The sequence below is a fragment of the Apodemus sylvaticus genome, chromosome X (assembly GCF_947179515.1).
Source record: "Apodemus sylvaticus chromosome X, mApoSyl1.1, whole genome shotgun sequence".
Classification (NCBI taxonomy): domain Eukaryota; kingdom Metazoa; phylum Chordata; class Mammalia; order Rodentia; family Muridae; genus Apodemus; species Apodemus sylvaticus.
The window spans coordinates 39,061,054-39,081,650 of NC_067495.1; the positions used below are offsets into that span (position 1 = coordinate 39,061,054).

The 20,597-nt window shown below is 41.7% G+C and overlaps 1 protein-coding gene across 1 annotated transcript; it reads right to left on the reverse strand.

Moving 5' to 3' along the window:
* Positions 1–8,986: 8,986 nt before the first annotated feature.
* LOC127675676 (ferritin heavy polypeptide-like 17) lies at positions 8,987–9,517 on the reverse strand. The gene has a single exon (XM_052171734.1). It carries the CDS (start codon positions 9,515–9,517, stop codon positions 8,987–8,989), a length of 531 nt encoding a protein of 176 aa, XP_052027694.1.
* Between the last annotated feature and the right edge of the window lie 11,080 nt (positions 9,518–20,597).

Here is a 20,597-nt window from a genome sequence, read left to right on the forward strand (position 1 = left end):
CTTTCTTTATTTCTTCCTTGACCAAGGTATCATTGAGTAGAGTATTGTTCAGTTTCCACGTGTATGTGGGCTTTCTGTTGTTTCTGTTGCTATTGAAGACCACTTTTACTCCATAGTGATCAGATAGGAGGCATGGGATTAGTTCGATCTTCTTATATTTGTTGAGGTTTGTCTTGTGACCAATTATATGGTCGATTTTGGAGAAGGTACCATGAGGTGCTGAGAAAAAGGTATATTCTTTTGTTTTAGGATAGAATGTTCTATATATATCTGTTAAATCTAATTGGTCCAAAGCTTCAATTAGTTTCATTGTGTCCCTGTTTAGTTTCTGTTTTCCTGATCGGTCCATTGAGGAAAGTGCAGTGTTGAAGTCACCCACAATTATTGTGTTAGGTGCAATGTGTGCTTTTAGTTTTAATAAAGTTTCTTTTACAAAAGAGGGTGCCCTTACATTTGGGGCATAGATGTTCAGGATTGTCAGTTCTTCTTTTTGTATTTTTCCTTTGACCAGCAAGAAGTGTCCCTCAGGGTCTCTTTTGATGACTTTGGGTTGAAAGTCAATTTTATCTGATATTAAAATGGCTACTCCAGCTTGTTTCCTGAGACCATTTGCTTGTAAAATTGTCTTCCAGCCTTTTACTCTAAGGTAGTGTTTGTCTTTGACCCTGAGGTGTGTTTCCTGTAAGCAGCAAAATGTAGGGTCCTGTTTACGTATCCATTCAGTTAGTCTGTGTCTTTTTATTGGGGCATTAAGTCCATTGATGTTAAGAGATATTAAGGAATAGTGATTGTTACTTCCTATCATTTTTGACGTTATTTTTTAAATTTGAATGCTTAACTTCTTTTGGGTTTGATGAAAGGTTACTATCTTGCTTTTTCCAGGGTGAAGTTTCCCTCCTTGTATTGGTGTTGTCCTCCTATTATCCTTTTTAGGGCCGGGTTTGTGGATAGATATTGGGTAAACTTGGTTTTGTCATGAAATATCTTAGTTTCTCCATCTATGGTGATTGAGAGTTTTGCTGGATATAGTAGTTTTGGTTGGCATTTGTGTTCTCTTAGAGTCTGCATGAGATCTGCCCAGGACCTTCTAGCCTTCATAGTCTCAGGTGAAAAGTCTGCTGTGATTCTGATAGGTCTTCCTTTATATGTTACTTGGCCTTTTTCTCTTACTGCCTTTAGTATTCTTTCTTTGTTTAGAACATTTGGTGTTTTGATTATTATGTGACGGGAAGTATTTCTGTTCTGGTCCAGTCTGTTTGGAGTTCTGTAGGCTTCTTGTATATTCATGGGCATCTCTCTCTTTAGGTTAGGGAAGTTTTCTTCCATAATTTTATTGAAGATATTTGCTGGCCCTTTAAGTTGTAAATCTTCACTCTCCTCTATGCCTATAATCCTTAGGTTTGGTCTTCTCATTGTGTCCTGGATTTCCTGGATATTTTGGGTTACAAGCTTTTTGCATTTTGCATTTTCTTTAACTGTTGAGTCCATGGTTTCTATGGAATCTTCAGCATCTGAGATTCTTTCTTCTATCTCTTGTATTCTGTTGTTGATATTTGTATCTCTGTCCCCTGATTTCTTCCCAAGGCTTTCTATCTCCAAAGTTGTCTCCCTTTGAGTTTTCTTAGTTGTTTCTACTTCTGATTTTAGATCCTGGATGGTTTTGCTTAGCTCCTTCACTTGCATGTTTGTGTTTTCCTGTAATTCTTTAAGAGATTTTTGTGTTTTCTCATTCATGAGCTCAGCCTGTTGACCAAAGTTCTCCTGTATTTCTTTAAGAGATTTTTGTGTTTCGTCTTTCATGACCTCAGCCTGTTGAGCAAAGTTCTCCTGTATTTCTTTAAGTGTTTTTTGCATTTCCTCCTTGTTGGCTTTTGTATTCTCCTGGATTTCTTTCAATGATTTTTGTGTTTCCCTTGCAAGGGCTTCTACCTTTTGATCCATTGTCTCCTGAATTTCTTTACGTATGACCTTCATGTGTTCCTGTACCAGCATCATGACCAGTGATTTTAAATCCAAATCTTGTTTTACTGGTGTGATGGGGTATCCAGGACATGTTGGTAGAGGAGAATTGGGTTCAGATGTTGCCATATTGCCTTGATTTCTGTTAGTGACGTTCCTGCGTTTGCCTTTTGCCATCTAGATCTCACTGGTGTTAGTTTATCTTGTCAGTGCTGGACTCACCAGTGCAAGCTGCCCCTTCCCAGTTGGCCTCTGGTGCACAGCTTACCTCCTGCACTGCTTGTAGACAGTGTGCTGCTGCCCAGGCTGTTCAGATCCCAAAGCAGGCACCCGAAGGCTCCCGCTGGGGCCCGCTGGATTCACTGGAGCACACTGACTTCTCCCAGCTGGCCGCCCGGAAGCCCAGCTAGCCACTTGCAGGACTTGGAGATGTAATGCTGCCGCCCAGACTGATCTGGATCCGGAAGCGGAGAGAGTAGAGCTAAGGCCTTCTGCCTGAGGCCTTGCCCCAGATTGTGTCTGTGGAGCAGATGGAGCCCGTGTGCACTCCCAGGGAGTGCCGACGGTGTATGCTACTGTGACCTCCCCTGAGTTCCGCTCACTCCGCTGGGCAGCCGATCTGCCAACCGGGCTATCGCACACAAGGTTAGCCTGGCCGCCCAGTCCCTGAGTCCAGGCAAAAGCCTGGGAGGCCAAGGTCCGAGCAAAGTTCCCCTACGGCTTTGACTGTTAATTGGGTTTGCCAGGTGACTAGGATGGCGGGCGTGTGCGCCCGCGCTCCCTGAAAGCGCCGGGAGAGTCTGCTTTGCTAACAATCACCTGGGCGGGTTGACTCACAGATGGCCCACCAAGCCGCCCAGTTCTTGGGGTCAGTCCTGTGCCTTTTGGGGCCTGGACCCCCGCTTTGTTAGCCTTAGGCTATGCCTGTTACAGGTCTGCCCGCCTGAGCTCTCTGTCGTCCTGCAGGCAAAATGGCGGCGGCGCGCTCGCAGGCCTGGGCAAAAAACCTCCTGGTTGGGTTGGCACCCCGATGGCCCCCCGACCCGCCCAGGGCCTGGGTGCAGGCCAACGCCCGTCGGGCTCAGACCACCGCGGTGTTGGCCTCGGATTATGTTTGTGTACCTCAGTCTGTCCGATTCCTGGAGTACGGAACCAAGATGGATCCTCCTCTCCTGACTGGTGGGAGGCCGAGTTCTGAAGTGGCCTCCGTGCAGGAAAGGCGCCGCACAACTGCAGCTGCTTGCTGTCCGGCTGGTCAGCGAAGGTCAGTGGTCGTGGGCGCAGGGCCTAACTGGTCCCTGTGACGCCTTGGTTCCACTGCTGATGGCCCTTCAGCTGGAGCAGCCACTGCTGCCGCTGCTGCCGCCGCCGCCGCCGCCCTATTCCGAAAATGAGTGGTAATGTTTTGATTGTGAAGATTCTGTGGTTTTGGTTAGCTGGGGCTGAAGAATCAGCTGTGAGTAACAAGATAGGAGAACCACTAAAGCAAACCTTTGTGTTACTGGGACTATTGATGCTGGTTAGCTGGAGCTAAGAAATTAGCAGTGATTAAGAAGAGACCAGCATCACTGAGATGAAATCTTCTTGGAAGTGTTGTCTGAGAGCACAGAGTATGTGTTCCAGAGATAGCGACAGTTGTATTTTGTGCTGTGGCTGGACTTGGTACTGTGTAAGGGTCACCCAGATGGTACTGGTTTTGAAGGCATGAAGGGGTCATGAAGAGCAGCTGAGGCTCTTGGCACAGTGAGAGGCCACAGAAGGCCATTGGTGAAGGTGCAGCCTCAGTTGCAATTGATGGTCCAGGACTTGAAGGGGTCATGCAAAGGAGTTGAGGCTTGTCACCCTGAAGAGAGCCTATGAGAGGCTATTGGTGAAGCCTAATTACAGTGGAAGATAGCAGTGTTTTGGAGATGCCAGTACCATGTGATGACCACCAAGAACAGCAGCAGCAGTGGAGTACAGGCAGCTGGAGCCTAGAAGACAAGCTGTGTGCTACATAGGGCAGAGCTGGAGAAATGACCCAAGCCCTTGGAGGAGCCCGGAAGATCGTGAGTTGGATCGCGGACATTGAATCATTTGAGTTTGAGTTTTGCTTTTGGCTGTGACTGTGCCCTGATATGTTTCCCTCTTGAAGGAAGAAAGTATTTTAGTGGAGCCCACAGTGAAAAGATTTTGAATTTTTAAAAGACTTTGAATTTTAAAGATATTGGACAATTTAAGGTGATTGAACTTTTAATATGTAAAGAGTGTGGGACTTTTAAAGTAATTTAGATCTTGGGGATGAATAAGAAAGTAAGGGTTGAGGCTTAATAGTGATGTGTTTGTGTGTCAAGTTGACAAGGGGTTAATTGTACTGGCTAGTTTTGTGTGTCAACTTGACACAGGCTGGAGTTATCACAGAGAAAGGAGCTTCAGTTGGGGAAGTTGCTTCATGAGATCGAGTTCTGGGGCATTTTCTCAATTAGTGATCAAGAGGTGAGGGCCCCTTGTGGGTGGTACCACCTTTGGGCTGGTGCTCTTGGGTTCTATAAGAGAGCAGGCTGAGGAATCCAGGGGAAGCAAGCCAGTAAGAAACATCTCTCCATGGCCTCTGCATCAGCTCCTGCTTCCTAACCGGCTTGAGTTTCAGTCCTGACTTCCTTTAGTGATGAAATGCAATGTGGAAGTGTAAGCTCAAGAAACCCTTTCCTCCCCAACTTGCTTCTTGTTCATGATGTTTGTGCAGGAGTACTATTCAGCCATTAAAAACAATGAATTCATGACATTTGTAGACAAATGGATGGAGCTGGAGAACATCATACTAAGTGAGGTAACCCAGTCTCAAAAGATCAGTCATGGTATGCACTCACTGATAAGTGGCTATTAGCCTAGAAACTTTGAATACACAAGACATAATCCACATATTTAATGATGTCCAAAAAGAATAGAGGAGTGGCCCCTGGTTCTGGAAAGACTCAATACAACAGTATAGGTGAATACCAGAACAGGGAAGTGGGAAGGAGTTGATGGAGGAGCAGGGGGAGGGAAGAGGGATTATGGGACTTGCGGGGAGTGGGGACCCCAAAAATGGGAAATTATTTGAAATGTAAATAATACATCGGGAAAAAATCAAAAAAAAAAAAAAAAAAAAAAGAAAAAAAGAAAAAAGAAACCCTGACTAAGACAGCATATCAGCTGCTAGAAACTGTCCTTAAAATAAAGTCTCTTGGGAATGTGCCTCGTAGAGCTTGTCAGTCTTAGGCTGTGCAAGAAGGTGGGCCACATCACTCCCTAGCCTTATCCCCTCCTAGATGGCTCCTGACACTTGGGAAACAAAGGCAGAAACAGGTTGATTTCTTGTAACTTTGAGGCCAGCCTGATCTACAGAGCAAGTCAAAGTCAGCCTGGTCTACTCAGAGAAACCCTGTTTCAATAAGTAATAATAAACATATGTCATTGTAAAGAAGGATATTTTGATTCCATACAATCTTGTTTGGGATTACCAAAATGAAAATGGCTATATGCTCAATGATAGCAGTGATATATATTGTCCTTCCTATTTAAGAGAGGTCAAAATGGAGTAGAACAATTGTATCCATCTATACTTAATAATGGCTTCAAATTGCTAATATATGTTAATAACAAAAATATGTTATGATAGAGGGTGGTTTTGTTTGTGTCCACAGAAAATGAAAAACAGCTTTGGATTCCATCCAAAAAGTAACAATAAGACTAGATAGAGGGAGACTTCCTGACAAGGCTGGCTGCATAATGAAACGAGAGAATAAAGACAAAATGAACCAGTAGTGTCTAATGCTAAGCCCTCTACTGAAACAACTCTGAAACTGACTGGGGCACATATATGTTTCCAGCCAGACCTTTAGCTTACATGGCCAGTAAATCTTGTCAACTACAGAATTCTTGTCTTAAAGATTTTTTTATGTTAAGTATGAGTACACTGGTGTTGTTTTCAGACACTCCAGAAGAGGGCATAGAATCACATTAGAGATGGTTGTGAGCCATCATATGGTTGCTGGGAATTGAACTCAGGGCCTCTGGAAGAGTAGCCTGTGTTCTTAACCGCTGAGCCACCTCTCCAGCCCAACTGCAGAATTCTTATGACTTATTGTTACATACCATCCCTTTGGATGGCCCGAATGGAGACTTGCATTACAGTTTGGTTATATCATCAAACTAGCTCAAAGAGCGACAGATGTCTTCTTGCTCAGATGGAGAGTGGAAAGTCATCTTTGACTAAACTCTGCACCTTGCACATTCCATACAGAACTATGGACATGTAAGAAATTATGTTTCAGAAAATGACAAGTAAGGAAGTTAACTAAATCAAAATAAGTTCTAATTTTGGTGGAATAATGACGTATGTACTTTAAAAGCCATCACCAATTAGTTACTGGTTTTCTGCCAAGTGGGTGATTCCTATATTTCTAACTTATGTGCAAAGTTCTCCTTTTTACTCTAGGCCTCACACCTATGTTAATATTGCTCCTTTTGCTATTCTGGACGATGGTTCACTTGGTGCTCTTACTGAGTTTTCTTTTTATGATATCGTTTTGTGTTATAACCAGTTATATTAACCAATAATTTGCTCCTGGTAATTTTTGATTGATAGGTAACCTTCTGATGTTCCTTTTGCTGTAAATATGTCTCAGCCATGATTTATTTGATGACCCTGGAATTTACACTACACAGACTGTGATAAAACCTCTGTCTTGTTAGAAATGCTTTATTGCTGTTATTATATTGGGAGTTACAGGCTTGATTTCCTTGGCACCCCATGTTGTTGCTTCCAGCACTGAGTTGATTCAGCTGGTCCACACTGTGGAATATTAACAAACTTTCTAAAAAGGTTTCTATTGCTATTTTTACATAAGCGAAGAATGATAAAGGCACTTTATGTAGAATTTTGTTTTAGCAGAACATATGAATTGGAATTCAAATTTAAAATATTAAGGTTAATCTTACTGATGCCTGTCACACTAAATATAAATGGATTTATAGGGCTCCTTTGTCTTAAGGTGGCTCAGTTTATATTTGGATGCATGTTCATACTCATATTAGAAGCATTGTGATTGATTCTTAGATTGATTACATATTCACACATTTCATGAGCAGATTGTAGCAGTCTCACATGCTCATTTAGGGTTGAAAATGTGGCTGCTCCATTTCTCAATTCTGTTCAGTGTTATGTTTCTAACATGTATTTCTTGTCTTTTCTGATTAATCATGAAATTGCCGTCAAACTCGTTCCCAATTGTGCTATTCTCTTTCCAGTCCTCATTTGCCAACTAAGCTTGGGTCCCCATGCTGCGACTCTTGATGTCCTATACCTTCCATTAAAACATAAAAAGATGGGGAGATGGCAGTGGCCATGCAATGTCTTCAAGGAATGAAATACTGGCTGATGCTACTCCACATAGCAAGGCTCATGGAAACTCTTCCCACTTTGTAAGGCCTGTGGGTGCGTTTTGGTGGCCTCTCTGCTTGCTAACTAAATTATGTGTACTACAAGATCTTCTTCACTATGCTGTTTATACTCATAGATTATTCCCACTTAATTTTGTCAGTCACGGGCAGGGCCAGGATCATGCAGACTAACAGCCAGTGGATGATTCCACGGTTTTCTCAAACCTCTTTTGAAGCACAAAAGCCCCTTCTCTTCCCTCTTCCTCTGTTGATTCTCCATGTTACCATTAATCCTGGGTATTGTGGGGCACATACTCATTTCCCTAGAGAAACAGCTACACATATACTGAGGAAGCATGCAATAGCTTTGGAGAGCAGTAGATCCTGCTTGCATAACTGTCCTGGGGAAGCTGTGTCTGATCAATGGAGGCTTTAAACATGTATTGTTGGAAAGATGGTATCTGGACTTGATGCGTGCATATCTGGAAAGTTTGCTTGGTACTATGAGCTTATCCCTGTCTGCAATTTAAAAAGAGTTGTTGACACATGGGTGCTTTTGATGACTGTGGGGAAAAGTAACTTTACCTTGTAATTTCAAAAATAGAGGGGGATGAACGTATACTCACAAGTGGTTAATCTGTCTCTCACATTGTACAACTCAGATGACAATAGGATACCTCAGGATAAACTACCAGGGCCTGGAGTTACAGTTGCATCTTGCTGTATACTTCTTTCCATATATGTTGCTCCCAGAAGGGTCATCCCTTGCCATTTTGCCCCCCACATTGGGCCATCCATATGGTGAGGAGTTTCCATACCACTGAACTCTCAGTGCACATGACTCTCAATCACTGCCCTTGGGCTTCTACCGTACACACACCTTAGACAGAATAAAGAGCTAAGCTGCAGAGCTTGCCAATTAACCAACAGCCACAATACTACCAAGCATCCAGGCTCTGAACCACAAGGTAACAGACATGTCCCAGGCATGCACTCAGGCCAGCACTAGTGACTCATACCCACAGACCTCAAGGAGCCTCAACTGGCCAAATAGAGCACACTGGCTGACACTGGGCCACTTAGCTGGCCACTTAGCTGGCTGCTTTCCCACCCTTCCCCTGCCCTTCCCCTGCCCACCGCCCTTGCTGTCCCCCAGGTGGGCAGAGATGGCAGTGGCAAGAACAGCAGTGGCAGCAAAGAGCTGTGTGCTTGGGAACTCTGCAAGACAGAAGGGCTGGACCAAAGCTGCTTTTCCTGCAGCAGCAGCAGCAGCAGCAGCAGCAGCAGCAGCAGCAGCAGCAGAGACTGAGCCCATGAAACAAAAGGCTGGATGGCAGCTCTAACTGCTGGAAGGCTAGTGTCCTAGGATGGGACAGGGGTGGGGGAAGGGAAGGAGAGAGAGAGGGGGGGGGAGGGGGAGAGAGGGGAGGGAGCATGCTCACAATGAGTTTTGCAAGAAGAGTCACTAAACTTTCATTTTGCTTCGAAACAAACAAATTTATTGGGAACAGAACCATGAACCAGGTGAACTTGCTTCAAAAGTAACATGAACTGACACCAGGTCTCATGACCAGGTGAAGTCCCCATGGCAGTGGGGACATTGCAGTTCAGTCCAGTTGAAGCTTCAGGACAGGCTGAGCTTGTCAAAGAGGTACTCGGCCAAGCTGTGCTCCAGTGCCCCCATCTGGTGCAGGTTGGTCAGGTAGCCGCCCATCTTCTTGAGGACACGGACCTGCTCGTCCAGAAAATTTTGCTCCAGGAAGCAGCAGAGGTGGGCATCACCCTTTCCCTTGGCCAGCTCGTGCAGGTTGAGCAGACTCTGGTTGATGGTCATCTCCATGCAGAAGGAGCATTCCATGGCCCGGAGGCCCCCCTGCCAATTGCTGCGGTCTGGTTTCGAGATGCTGGGCAGACAAGCATGGCCACCACGCTTATTCTGCAGGAACACGAACTTCTCCACACTGGCCTTGCAGTCGTGTGACTTGCTCAGGAAGAAACGCTTGAAATTCCCCAGGGCCACGTCATCACGGTCAAAGTAGAAGGCCATAGACAGGTACACATAGGAAGCATGGAGCAGCAGGAGGATATGAGTGTTGATGGCTTCCTCACAGCAGCGGTCATAGTTCTGTCGCACCTGTGAGGGCGCTTCAGCCATGGTGGCCGCTCGAACACAACCACTGTCTCAGCAGTACCTGTACCTGCTCAGAGAGCCAGAGCAGGCTCAGAGGGCAAGGCCCTTCTGTCCTGGAGTCCCTCTGAAGAGAGGAAGCGACCCAGTGGGGCAGCAAGTGGAAGCCTCAGGTGGCTCTGAGGCAGCCCCACCTGTGTGCTGGTGGGTGTGTATCTGTGCGCCTGAGTGCCTGCCTGCCCGCCTGCACGCCTGTCATTGGTCACACTGGAAATGACAGTTGGCGCCTGATGATGACATCAACTCAGCACCCCGGCTTAGAGAGGGGAGGGGCCGGGTCAGGAGCGCTGCTGTGGTCCATGGCAGAGTCCACTGCTGGGCCCTGACTGGCCTGCACCACAGACTTTAAACGACTGTATGGATAATCTGCAACATTTTACACTAAATCCTCAGGATGCTTTACAAAGCTGGTTCTCCGATTAACCCCAAAATGTTACTGCTTTCAACTTTCTGCTCTTTACTTTCCTTACACACATTTAGAATCAGAATGCCTCATTTGGATGACCTCAACTACTATTCACCTGACCTTGTGAGAACAGGGTCAAGGGTCAGGTTGAAAGGTCATCAGGGCTCAGGTCCGTCAGGCAACCATGTGATGACCTCTGCATCCATAGAAGACTTCAACATACAAGATTTTAAAATTCTTTTCTCAGGAGTACAGTAATAGTTGCCATTGTTCTGGTGGTGGTGGTAGTTGTTGTTGTTGTTGTTGTTGTTGTGTTATGGTGGAGGAGGGTACCTGAAAAGCAGAAGCTTTGATGCCTCTCTGTGGAAAGTATAATTATTCATGGCAGCTCACCACCATCCAACATTCTTTTTACTCCCATTGCCAAGAAAGAAGCTTTTTGTTGTTCATAACAAAACTATTATCAGAACTTGACAAAAAAAATAAATAAAAAGACTAGCACTAGGAATGCATTTTGTCATCATTATGAACATATGGGAAGCATTACCACATTCTCTTAAGCAGGGCTGATACTGCACTGAATTCATTAATATCACAAGCAAAATGGACTTAACCATCCACTATGCATAACATATTTTTTCTATATAGTATATAATAGTATCTCCTTTGTTTATTTTACAGTAGTTTTTAATTCTGAAAAAAACCTATAATACTCTGATTTGTTTCCCTTCTCTTCTGATTTTTACCATTTTATTTATTAGCTATTTTCTGGATTTTATTTATGTGATTTCTTTTGTGAATCTTAATTTTTTACAGGCTTCAACATAGGCATTCATTTCAGAATCAGTGAATAAGGTATATTTGAGAAAGTAATAAAAATTTAAAATGAAGCTTATATTTATTTATATAAAAATTCTTCTATTTTTATCCTAAATAGCCTTTTAAAAACATTTATTTTACATTTATGGACATATTTGTCCAAGTCTATGTATTTGAACCATATTGGAGGCAACTGTCTTGTGAGTCCATGAAAGTATACTGGATCCTCCAGAACTGAAGTCATAAGTTATAACTTAAATGTTACCTGTTATATGTTCTGGGAACTCAACTCAGTCCTAATTCAAAAGCACCAAGTGCTATTAACTAATGAGTTCTTCTGGGTACTTGTTTGATGTCTGCAAAAATACTATAATTGAATGTCAGGAAACATAGTTATGCTAATAGACTTAGGTGTGCCAGTCAATCTTTTTTTTCTTTCAAAACTTTTTCCATGGGCAGCTTTACAAAGCATAATACAAAATTGTCTCATTTTAAGATTCATATTGTATAACATATTATAAAGTATGATTATATTATATATTGTTATATATGATCTATATATAATATATCACACCATATATACATACATATATGACTATATTTAATATAATTATATTATGGTAATAATATGGCAGAAATTATGTTATGTTTCATAGAAAGCCATAACTTGTTTAGTAAATTTTATGCATATTCCATAAATACTTGTAGTGTTGTTTTGTATTGTGAAAAATTCATTTTTGGAGCTGACTTTGTTTTATTTCAAAGAAATAGCATAATATTCAGTATACCATGATTTGGTGTGGTTTATTTTAAAAAGTGTTATATACATCTTCTTGCCAAGCTTAAATACTAAACATGTAAATATCAAGATAAGTACTTATGCACCCTCTGGCCCAACTTTCACTGACTGTCAAGGAAGACATAACTACAATTCTGTGGTTAGCAAAGAGTATTTAAGATCCTTGACGTGATTCCCCTATATAGAAAAGGGAACCTATATTTTTGGAGGAGGTGTGTAGATGGAAGAAAACAGGGCATAAAGGCATACTAACTAAGAATCAAAAGAAATTGGCAATTCAGCATGCTTCAATAACTACCAGAGTTTATACACCTCTATCAGAAGCTGTACACAGTGTCAACTTAGCAGAACTCATGCACTGGTGATGATTATACCGAACAATGAGATACTTGAAACACTATTGTATTACTTCTGAAGGTATATCTAAACTCCATTTGCAACAAACAATATATGAGATTACTCAAAGAACTCTGAAGTTTTTTGCTTCAGTATAGCAGAACATACATTTCTAGGTAGAATGGGAGGTTTAAGAACAGTGAGAACTTGTGTTTTTCCAATATGTAGCAGCTGGGTGCAATGAAGATTGTCACAGAATTTTACTTTAACAGCAGAGAATTCTGATTTTCAGAAATGCAGATATATGACATTATTGTTGTAGCATTGCTGCTTCATAACAGTGATAGAACAAAAATTAAATAGAAGGCACATTGTCTGTAAAAGAAGCAGTACCATATGACTTCCTTCCAAATTCATGCAGATGTGATTAAACTACCTCAAAAGATATATTTGTGAAAATGAATGTACTACTGCCATGGTATCTAAACTCTGTAACAACAAAGCATATGAGATTATTCATAGAATGTGGGGTTACTTGCTTCAATATACCAGCCAATATGTACCCAAGTAGAATGGGATTGTGAAGAACACAGTAAAAATGGTAGCACTTTCCAACAGCAAGAATTTTGTTATACCAATGAATATTACAATAGGAAAATACAGGAATGTAAGTGGAAGAGATTGATTTAGTGTAAAGCATCCAAAATGAGTTATCATTATATCATGGATGCACTAGGACACTAATTGAACAAGACTGAAATAAGAGAACACAACATAAACATCTATAACTAAAGTAATACATAGTAGCATCTTAGGGAAACATATGACTGTGCCATCAAAATAACTTTCATGGCATACTCTCCAACTCCAGTGTACTACTACTACTACTACTACTACTACTACTACTACAGCAATATCTAAACAAATTTTCCAACAAAGCATACCAGATAACAAATGTAACTCAGAAGTTTCTTGCTTCAGAAAAGCGTTGCATATAGCCCTAAGTGTCCCTGGTGTTAGGGTTTGAGAATCACTGAAGAAAGACCCCAGACTCAAATATTATGCAAGAACAAAGAGCATTTATTCTGAATAGACCACCAGCATTCAGAGGTTGTCACCAGTTCAGAATGGTGACCCAAACAAAGACACCCAAACCGCCTTTATAATAGGATTGTTTATTAAATGTTTTCTGATATAAAAACTGCAACGAGAACTCTGCAAGTCTTCAAGAAACATGAGTTAATAGCTTCTGAGATAAGAGACAGGCATCTAAAACCTAGATCATATTCCAAGAAGTTGTAAAACTATCAAAGGTGATATAAAAGGAACCAAGGATTTGCTATAGGTGCAAGGAACAAAGATAAAATATTGACTGAGTTTATCTACACAAAAGTTCAAGGGCAACTTAGTTATGGTTTTTAACTCTCCGTGAACCTGTCAAGCTAGTAACAAATGATAAATGTTCAGCCAGATAATTCCTTTTAGTGAATAGGTCAGACTATGGCCTGAATTTACATGCAACATGTTTGTGAACTTTTTACCATATGATCATGCACTCTGAAAGACATACAAGTACTGAGAACAAAGAGCAGAATCAGGTTTCCTTTCCCCTTTTCTTCCAGTGGCTTCAGCTTAGAGTGTGCAGTTCCTCCAGAGATAGAACAAAGGCTACTTTACCCAGGCCCTGCTGTTTTACTATGATGTGCTAAACCAGAGACTTCAGCTTCCATCTTCAGAACTACTCAGATGGTCAGGTCAGCAAAGTAACTGAGACTTAAAATAGGTAAACCTTTGTTATTGTTAGAGTTAGGTAATCTAGGCATTCACTGATGGGTGCCTGGATGCCCCAGGTGGGCTGCATTCCTATATCATGAATGATTAACCACGGAATGGGCTGCTCAGCACAGATGACCTGTCTTGATATAAGATTTCTCCCATTGATATGAATATTTTTAGACTGTTCCTGGAATGGGGGATTTTATTATCTTGTGCCTGGACTTTGGGGTCTGCTCCTGTAGCAAAAGGTTTATGGGCTTGTTTCTGAGGGGAGAAAAATGGGATAAAAATGGCCCCTTTACCCGGATTGTTAAGAAAACAGTGAAAATTATGGTACTTTTACAAAAGAAAGAAATTAATATAGTGATCAATGTTATAACAGAGAACTGTAAAACAAGCATGGATTGATTTGCAGGAAGTAGAGAAAATGAGATTCTCATTGTAGCACTAAACCAGTATCCCAACTGAAGAAGAGTAGAATAGGAGCACAGCATATACATCTATAAGTGAAGCATAGTCTCTGATAGATTGGCCCATATAATTCATTAGGGATACCTGGTTGTTCCTACCTGAGGTCCCTGGAATATTAGGGTATAGAAACAATAGAAAAAGGTCAGCCTTTCCCCCCACCCCACCCTAAAGCAATTGTGGATTCTTAATGTGTTTGAGTTCCAGACCAGACTTGGATTAGAAGGGCCCTAAGAAAGAAGTTGATTCAGCAGGGTCTATGAGACTGCATGCAGCATCAGTGGTAATGCTGGGTTCCATGGTAGAGCATGACCTCTATGAAGCAGGTGAAGTAATGGCAGTAAAAAAAATACCTTTAATTTCATGTTAGATACTTATGTATGTACATGCTTCTCTACCCCTCTAAATGCTATCACCATTCATCACACAGAAAAGTTGGAATCCTCACTATTTTAGTAACCAGAGTCTCAGCCTGTTGAGATTGTGTGCCTGCTTCTCTTCCTTGTTTTGTTCAGGGAGCCCAGGTAAATGGCAGTTGCTTGTCTCAGAAGACAGTACTGCACACACACTATAAGGCTTCCTCCAGTTCTTATATTCGTTCCATCACAGCCCCCTTTTTCAAAGAGCACCAGTTTTTAAAGATGTATGGCTATAATTCCCCAACTTCTGTGAAGGACCCTATTCTTATGCATTTATATGCATTCCTGCTTCTCCTAGTCATGGCAGTTGCGGAGCTTCATAATCACCTTGACTACAAAAACACAAAAGGGAGGAAACAGCAAGCAGAGGGATACCTCTTGAACCCTGACTGTAGCAATAACAACTGGCCATAAACACAAATACTTGGAAGGTACTTGTACAGTACATCTGAATCTTAGAACAACACCCACCACCCATTGTGAGGTTCAAAGAAACTTGCAACAAATGCCAACTGTAATGCCTATTTAACATAACAAAATACTATCTTGCCCTCAGTCTCTCTAGGTGTTAAGGAGTCCTGGCTCTTCGAAGCACTTATCACCCCAGTCCCAACCTTAAATTTGTCCAGCCCTTGACCTTTTTTTGCTCCCTTTCCCTCATTTTTTCCCCTATATTACCATGCCATTTTGTCCACTTGCTCTCTTGGTTCCTCCCTCTCTCCTTCTCTCCCTCCCTCCATCCATCCTTTTTTCCTTTCCTCCTTTTCTCCTTTCCCCCTCCTCGCACTCTGGTTGGTTTCCTATGCTGGATCTCTCTCTCTCTCTCTCTCTCTCTCTCTCTCTCTCTCTCTCTCTCTCTCTCTCTCTCTCTCTGGCTCTCTCTCCTTTCTTTTGCTTTTTTGGGTTTTTTTTTTTTTCCGGGTTTGGTTCTTTTGAGACAGGGTTTCTCTGTATAGCCCTGGCTGTCCTGGAACTCACTCTGTAGACCAGGCTGGCCTCAAACTCAGAAATCCACCTACCTCTGCCTCCCAGAGTACTGGGATTACAGGCGTGTGACACCACTGCCCTGTGTCTCATTTCTTTTTTATTTACTGTCTTAGTATACTGGGTCATTCTGCTGGCCATGTTCAATTTACTACTTTCTCCCCCTGCTTTGGGCTCCTTCAGATGCTTCTGACACTTTTTCTCCTTCAAATCTACAATAAAACCTTTCTAAAGTATATCTTGGAATAGTTATGTCATTTTGATTCACACCAAAACTGCCACGAATTTTTATTCAAGGCCTTTGCCTTTATATGTAGATAATTTGTATATGTCAATGTGCATCCATTTACTGTAGCTTATGCAACTCTTTCTAAAAGGCCACATTCATCACTCTGCCCCATCCATAATTTGCACTTAGCTCATAGTTTTCTCAAACAGGCTCCCACAGTTGAAAACAGCCTCCCAACTGAGAACTATCAGCTTAAAATCTTAAGGCACTGCTATTGCCATCCAATGGGATAAGGGATAGTTTCCAGTTTAGTCCCAGCTTTATTTTTCCCTTATCTGTACTCACATCATGTAGTATCCTCATCAATAAGTTCTTACTATCTTGTTCTGGCATAAAGTCAACATCACTGGCGATAGTCAATTTTTTTTAATTGTAGGGTTCTCCCCACCCAATAGCTCATTGGGTGGAAACCCACCCTTGGCATGGGGATTCTCATATAACAGTCATACAGCTTCTGGAAGGGCCCTTTTCCACTCATGATGGCTCCATTCTGCCCTTCAGGTCATCAGTTGTTGCTTTAGAAACCCATTCTTTCTTTCAATTGACCCTGCCGAAGCAAAGTTATTAAGGAGAGAAACATATCACTTTATCTGCTTGTCCTCAGAGCAGATTTGCATATAAGTGTTCCTGAAATGAGTACCACTATCACTATCAATTCTGTGTGGACAGGCATATGTAAGACTGAATTGGGGTGAAAGGGCAACATAAACCCCTTTGTCTTCATTTAAGAACCAGGGTTGATTTAAAAAATAGCCATAAGGCACCAGATTCAGGAATAAACCATAAGTTCCAGGAACTCAGTTATAAGGCACTAGCTCTAGGAACAGGCCATAAAATCCAGAACAAGTTCATACCCATACCACCCCTCATGAAATAACAGCCTTTTTTAATTGGACATTTTCTCTATTTACATTTCAAATGTTATTCCCTTTCCTGGTTTCCCCCAGGAATCCCTCATCCCATCTCTTTTCCCCTGCTTCTATGAGGGTGTTTCCCTGCCAATTCTCTTTCTCTTGCCTCCCAACCTCTCATTCCCCTACACTGGGGCTTGGAGCATTGACAAGACCAAGGGCCTCTTCTCCCACTGATGTCCTAGAAGGCCATCCTCTGCTACATATGCAGCTGGAGCCACAGGTCACTGCATATGTACTCCTTGGATGGTGGTTTAGTCCCTGGGAGCTCTCAGGTTATGGTTTATTGATATTTTTATTTTTCCTATGGGGTTGCAAACCCTACAGCTCCTTCAGTCCTTTCTCTCACTATTTCATTTGTTACCCTATGCTCTGTCCAGTGGTTGGCTATGACCATCTGCCTCTGTATTTGTGTATGGCTTCATTGTTCAGCACACCTTGGCAGGGCCTGCTATGGTACTGTCCCATGAGTTTTTTCATACATCCATATGAAAAAACACAACATTGATGCTGAAAACTCGACAGGCTTTCCTAATACATATACTGGGATACTGGAACTATATTTTTGCCTGCCTGTGACAGGGTTTGTCTCTTCAGCTAACCTGAATGCTGGAGAACTGTTTAGTAGTGGACTATAGATGAACCTCTGTCATTTTAATTAATATATAACATCTAGATTATGATGTATCCTTCTCAGGTCTCTGATTATTTTGATGGCTAAATAACAGGCAACTAGCCCCTTACCCCAAGGTGACCTACCTTCATGTTAGTTCATTAGTCAGTTCATTAACTAGTTAAAACTACCAGATTCCTTATGAAAAGAAAAACAGGGTTTCCTTGTTCATAGGCTTCATATACACACATTTCAGATGTAAGCTTTTGCTACTCCTTTATCTTAAAAAACTAATTTTGCAGTGACTGTTCATCAATGATCAACTACCCATGTTTTATGGTGAATAATTACATAATAGAAAAAAGATAAACTTTATACAAGTTCTACAGATATGAAAACTTAAGTTATGAGTATCTTAAAAGTATTTGAAGGAAGGAATTTGTGGTCAGTAATAATAATATATAAATGTTGGAGGGCATAAAATATGTATGTTGATCAAGAAAATAATTTAATGTACAAAAATGCTTTAAATTTCTTCCCCTAGATATACCACTGTTATAGTGGGACTTCAAAAGTTTAGAATCCTAACATTCACCAATGGACTTCTGGTAAATTAGTTGACTAACTCTGATAGAAGCATTTTACTGTGTGATCCACTTTCATAAGTTCAAGTTTAAGATTTTAAGTTTCCTTTGGTTGTGTTTTAACTATAGACTGAAAGATGTTCCTCATGCTAAATTTATATGATCAATTATCAAAGTCACAAGCTGAAGATACTCTGGTCTACTGTCACAGATGCTTCTACTGGGTCTAAACTTTCCTAGATGAAAATGGTCCCATTCACCCTGTACAACAATGAAACAGCCAGGTCTTCCAGAACTTGACCAGCATCCCCATCCCAATTTTCTTAGTTTCCCAAAAGAGAGAGCTGTCACCCCAAAGTCAGCAGGAAGTAGTTTAAAGACCATGATGACCTCAATCTTGCTCTAACATTACCCCTTTCTAGTTTTTTTTTTAATTTTTAATTAAACAAAGATTTAGGGATGTTGGCAATTCCTCTAGGCTCTACCCAACAGCTACTGTCTTAGTTAGGGTTTCACTGCTGTGAACAGACACCATGACCAATGCAAGTTTTGTAAAAGACATCATTTAATTGGGGCTGGCTTACAGGCTCAGAGGTTCAGTCCATTTTCATCAATGCAGAAACATGGCAGCATCCAGGCAGATAGGGTGCAGGAGGAGCTGAGGTTGCTAGTAGAAGACTGACTTCCAGGAAACTAGGGTGAGGATGTTAAATCCACACCCACAGTGACACACCTATTCCAACAAGGCCATACCTCTTAATAGGGTAACTTCCTGGGCCAATCATATAGGAACCATCACAGCTAACTAGCAACAGTTTGCCTAGCTGCCTTCCAGGTATGATACAACCTAGCATTTAAGAAGTGCTGCTTAGTCTCTCTCTCTCTCTCTCTCTCTCTCTCTCTCTCTCTCTCTCTCTCTCTCTCTCTCTCTCTCCATTTTTCTTCCTCTCCTATTCTTTCTCTCTCTTCTTCCTGTGTTCCTGGAGAGCCTCATTCTCTTTTCCTCTCTTTCTTTCTCCTCTTTCCCATCCTTCTCTGTCCCTCTTTCTCTGCCTAAACCCATTTCCCAGGTTCCCTTCCCTTCCTGCCAATAAACTCTCATTATAGTAGGTCTATTGCATGCCTTGACTCTTCAGGGTGACATTTTGACTGGGCCTGCAAATGTATTCCTTCCTGTTACATTATGGCACCATTTTATCAAACAAAATAAGGTTGACATATGCACACATCCCATCATACTATACTGATGCTTTAACCAGGCATAAGTATTAGAGGGCTCTAGGCTTATTTGTCATAAACTACTTTATTTGAATTCTTTTAAAAAATATTCAAGTATTTGCATCCCAGATGCTTCCCAGGGTTCCTCCTTCCACCACCCTTCCTTTTGCATCTGAGAGAATAACCCCCTGGATATCCCCCCAACTTGCTACATCAACGCTCTGTGGCACATCCTCTTCCACTGAGGCCATACAAGGCGGCTTCATATTTGCATGTGGCCTTGGATCAGCTCATGTATGCTCTTTGGTTGGTAGCTCAGTCTCTGAGAGTTCCCAGGGGTCCAGGTTAATTGACACTGTTGGTATTTCTTTAGGGTTACCATCATCTCCAGGGTCTTTAATTCTTCCCCTACGTATTGCATAGGCATCCCTGGCCTCTGTCCAATGTTTGACTCTGTGTATCTTAAACACTTTAACCTCTCTTCTAGACTACCAACCAGAGATAGGGGAGAAAGAAGGTTTATAGGAAAAGGGGGTTGTGGAGCCATTCAGAAGTAGTTCCTTGGGGTGATTCCACTCTTCTTTTTCAGGATACCAGCAATATAGTTCAATACCAAACACTAAACACAAATCAGCAGTGGTAGCTCCATCCAACAGAAACAGCAAGGCTCTGCCAAATTATCCCGAGTCAGCAGAAGTAGACAAAATCAGCTGGAATACCACAGGAAATTCTTTGGCACATTTAGCTCTACAAAATGAAGACCAGTGAAGACTAGTAAAAACAAACAAACAAACAAGCAAAACAAAAAACAAAAAACCCAGAAGGCCAGTGGAAACCCAGCAAAGATTAGTCAAGAAGCAAAGTATTACAGTATTGCATGACATAGCAATACAAGAACATTCTCTCACTGTGAGATTCTATTTATATTCTTTCTAAATGTCATCACCCTGACAAGTGCCTGTTTTCAGCAAAATATCACGTTCCCTCTCACAAGACAGCTTCTATAAAGACATCACATAATACAACTGAGTTTTTAAACAAACAAGAAGTTTCCAATTAACGAGACTAGATAGCATACTGTATATCAGAGTATTTTAATGGAAGGCCAAGCAAGTTTGATATTTTCCAATCTATGTTGGTTCTCTGTTGTCCATACTTTCTTTAAATATGGAGTACTGCTTCCATTGGTACTTAAAAACAGAGAACCATCATTTGGTGATGGCATCAGTTTCTTCATTTCCTGGGAAACTCAGAAAGCAATAGGATTCCACATGATAAATCACCAGGAACTGGAGTTACTTTTGTACCTTGATATGTACTTCTTTATATCATGTTGCTCCTATGAGGGCCATCCAATTGCTTGCCATTGTCCCTCTCACATTGGGTCATCCAAAATGTCAAGAGCTTCTTGTGCATTGTCACCAA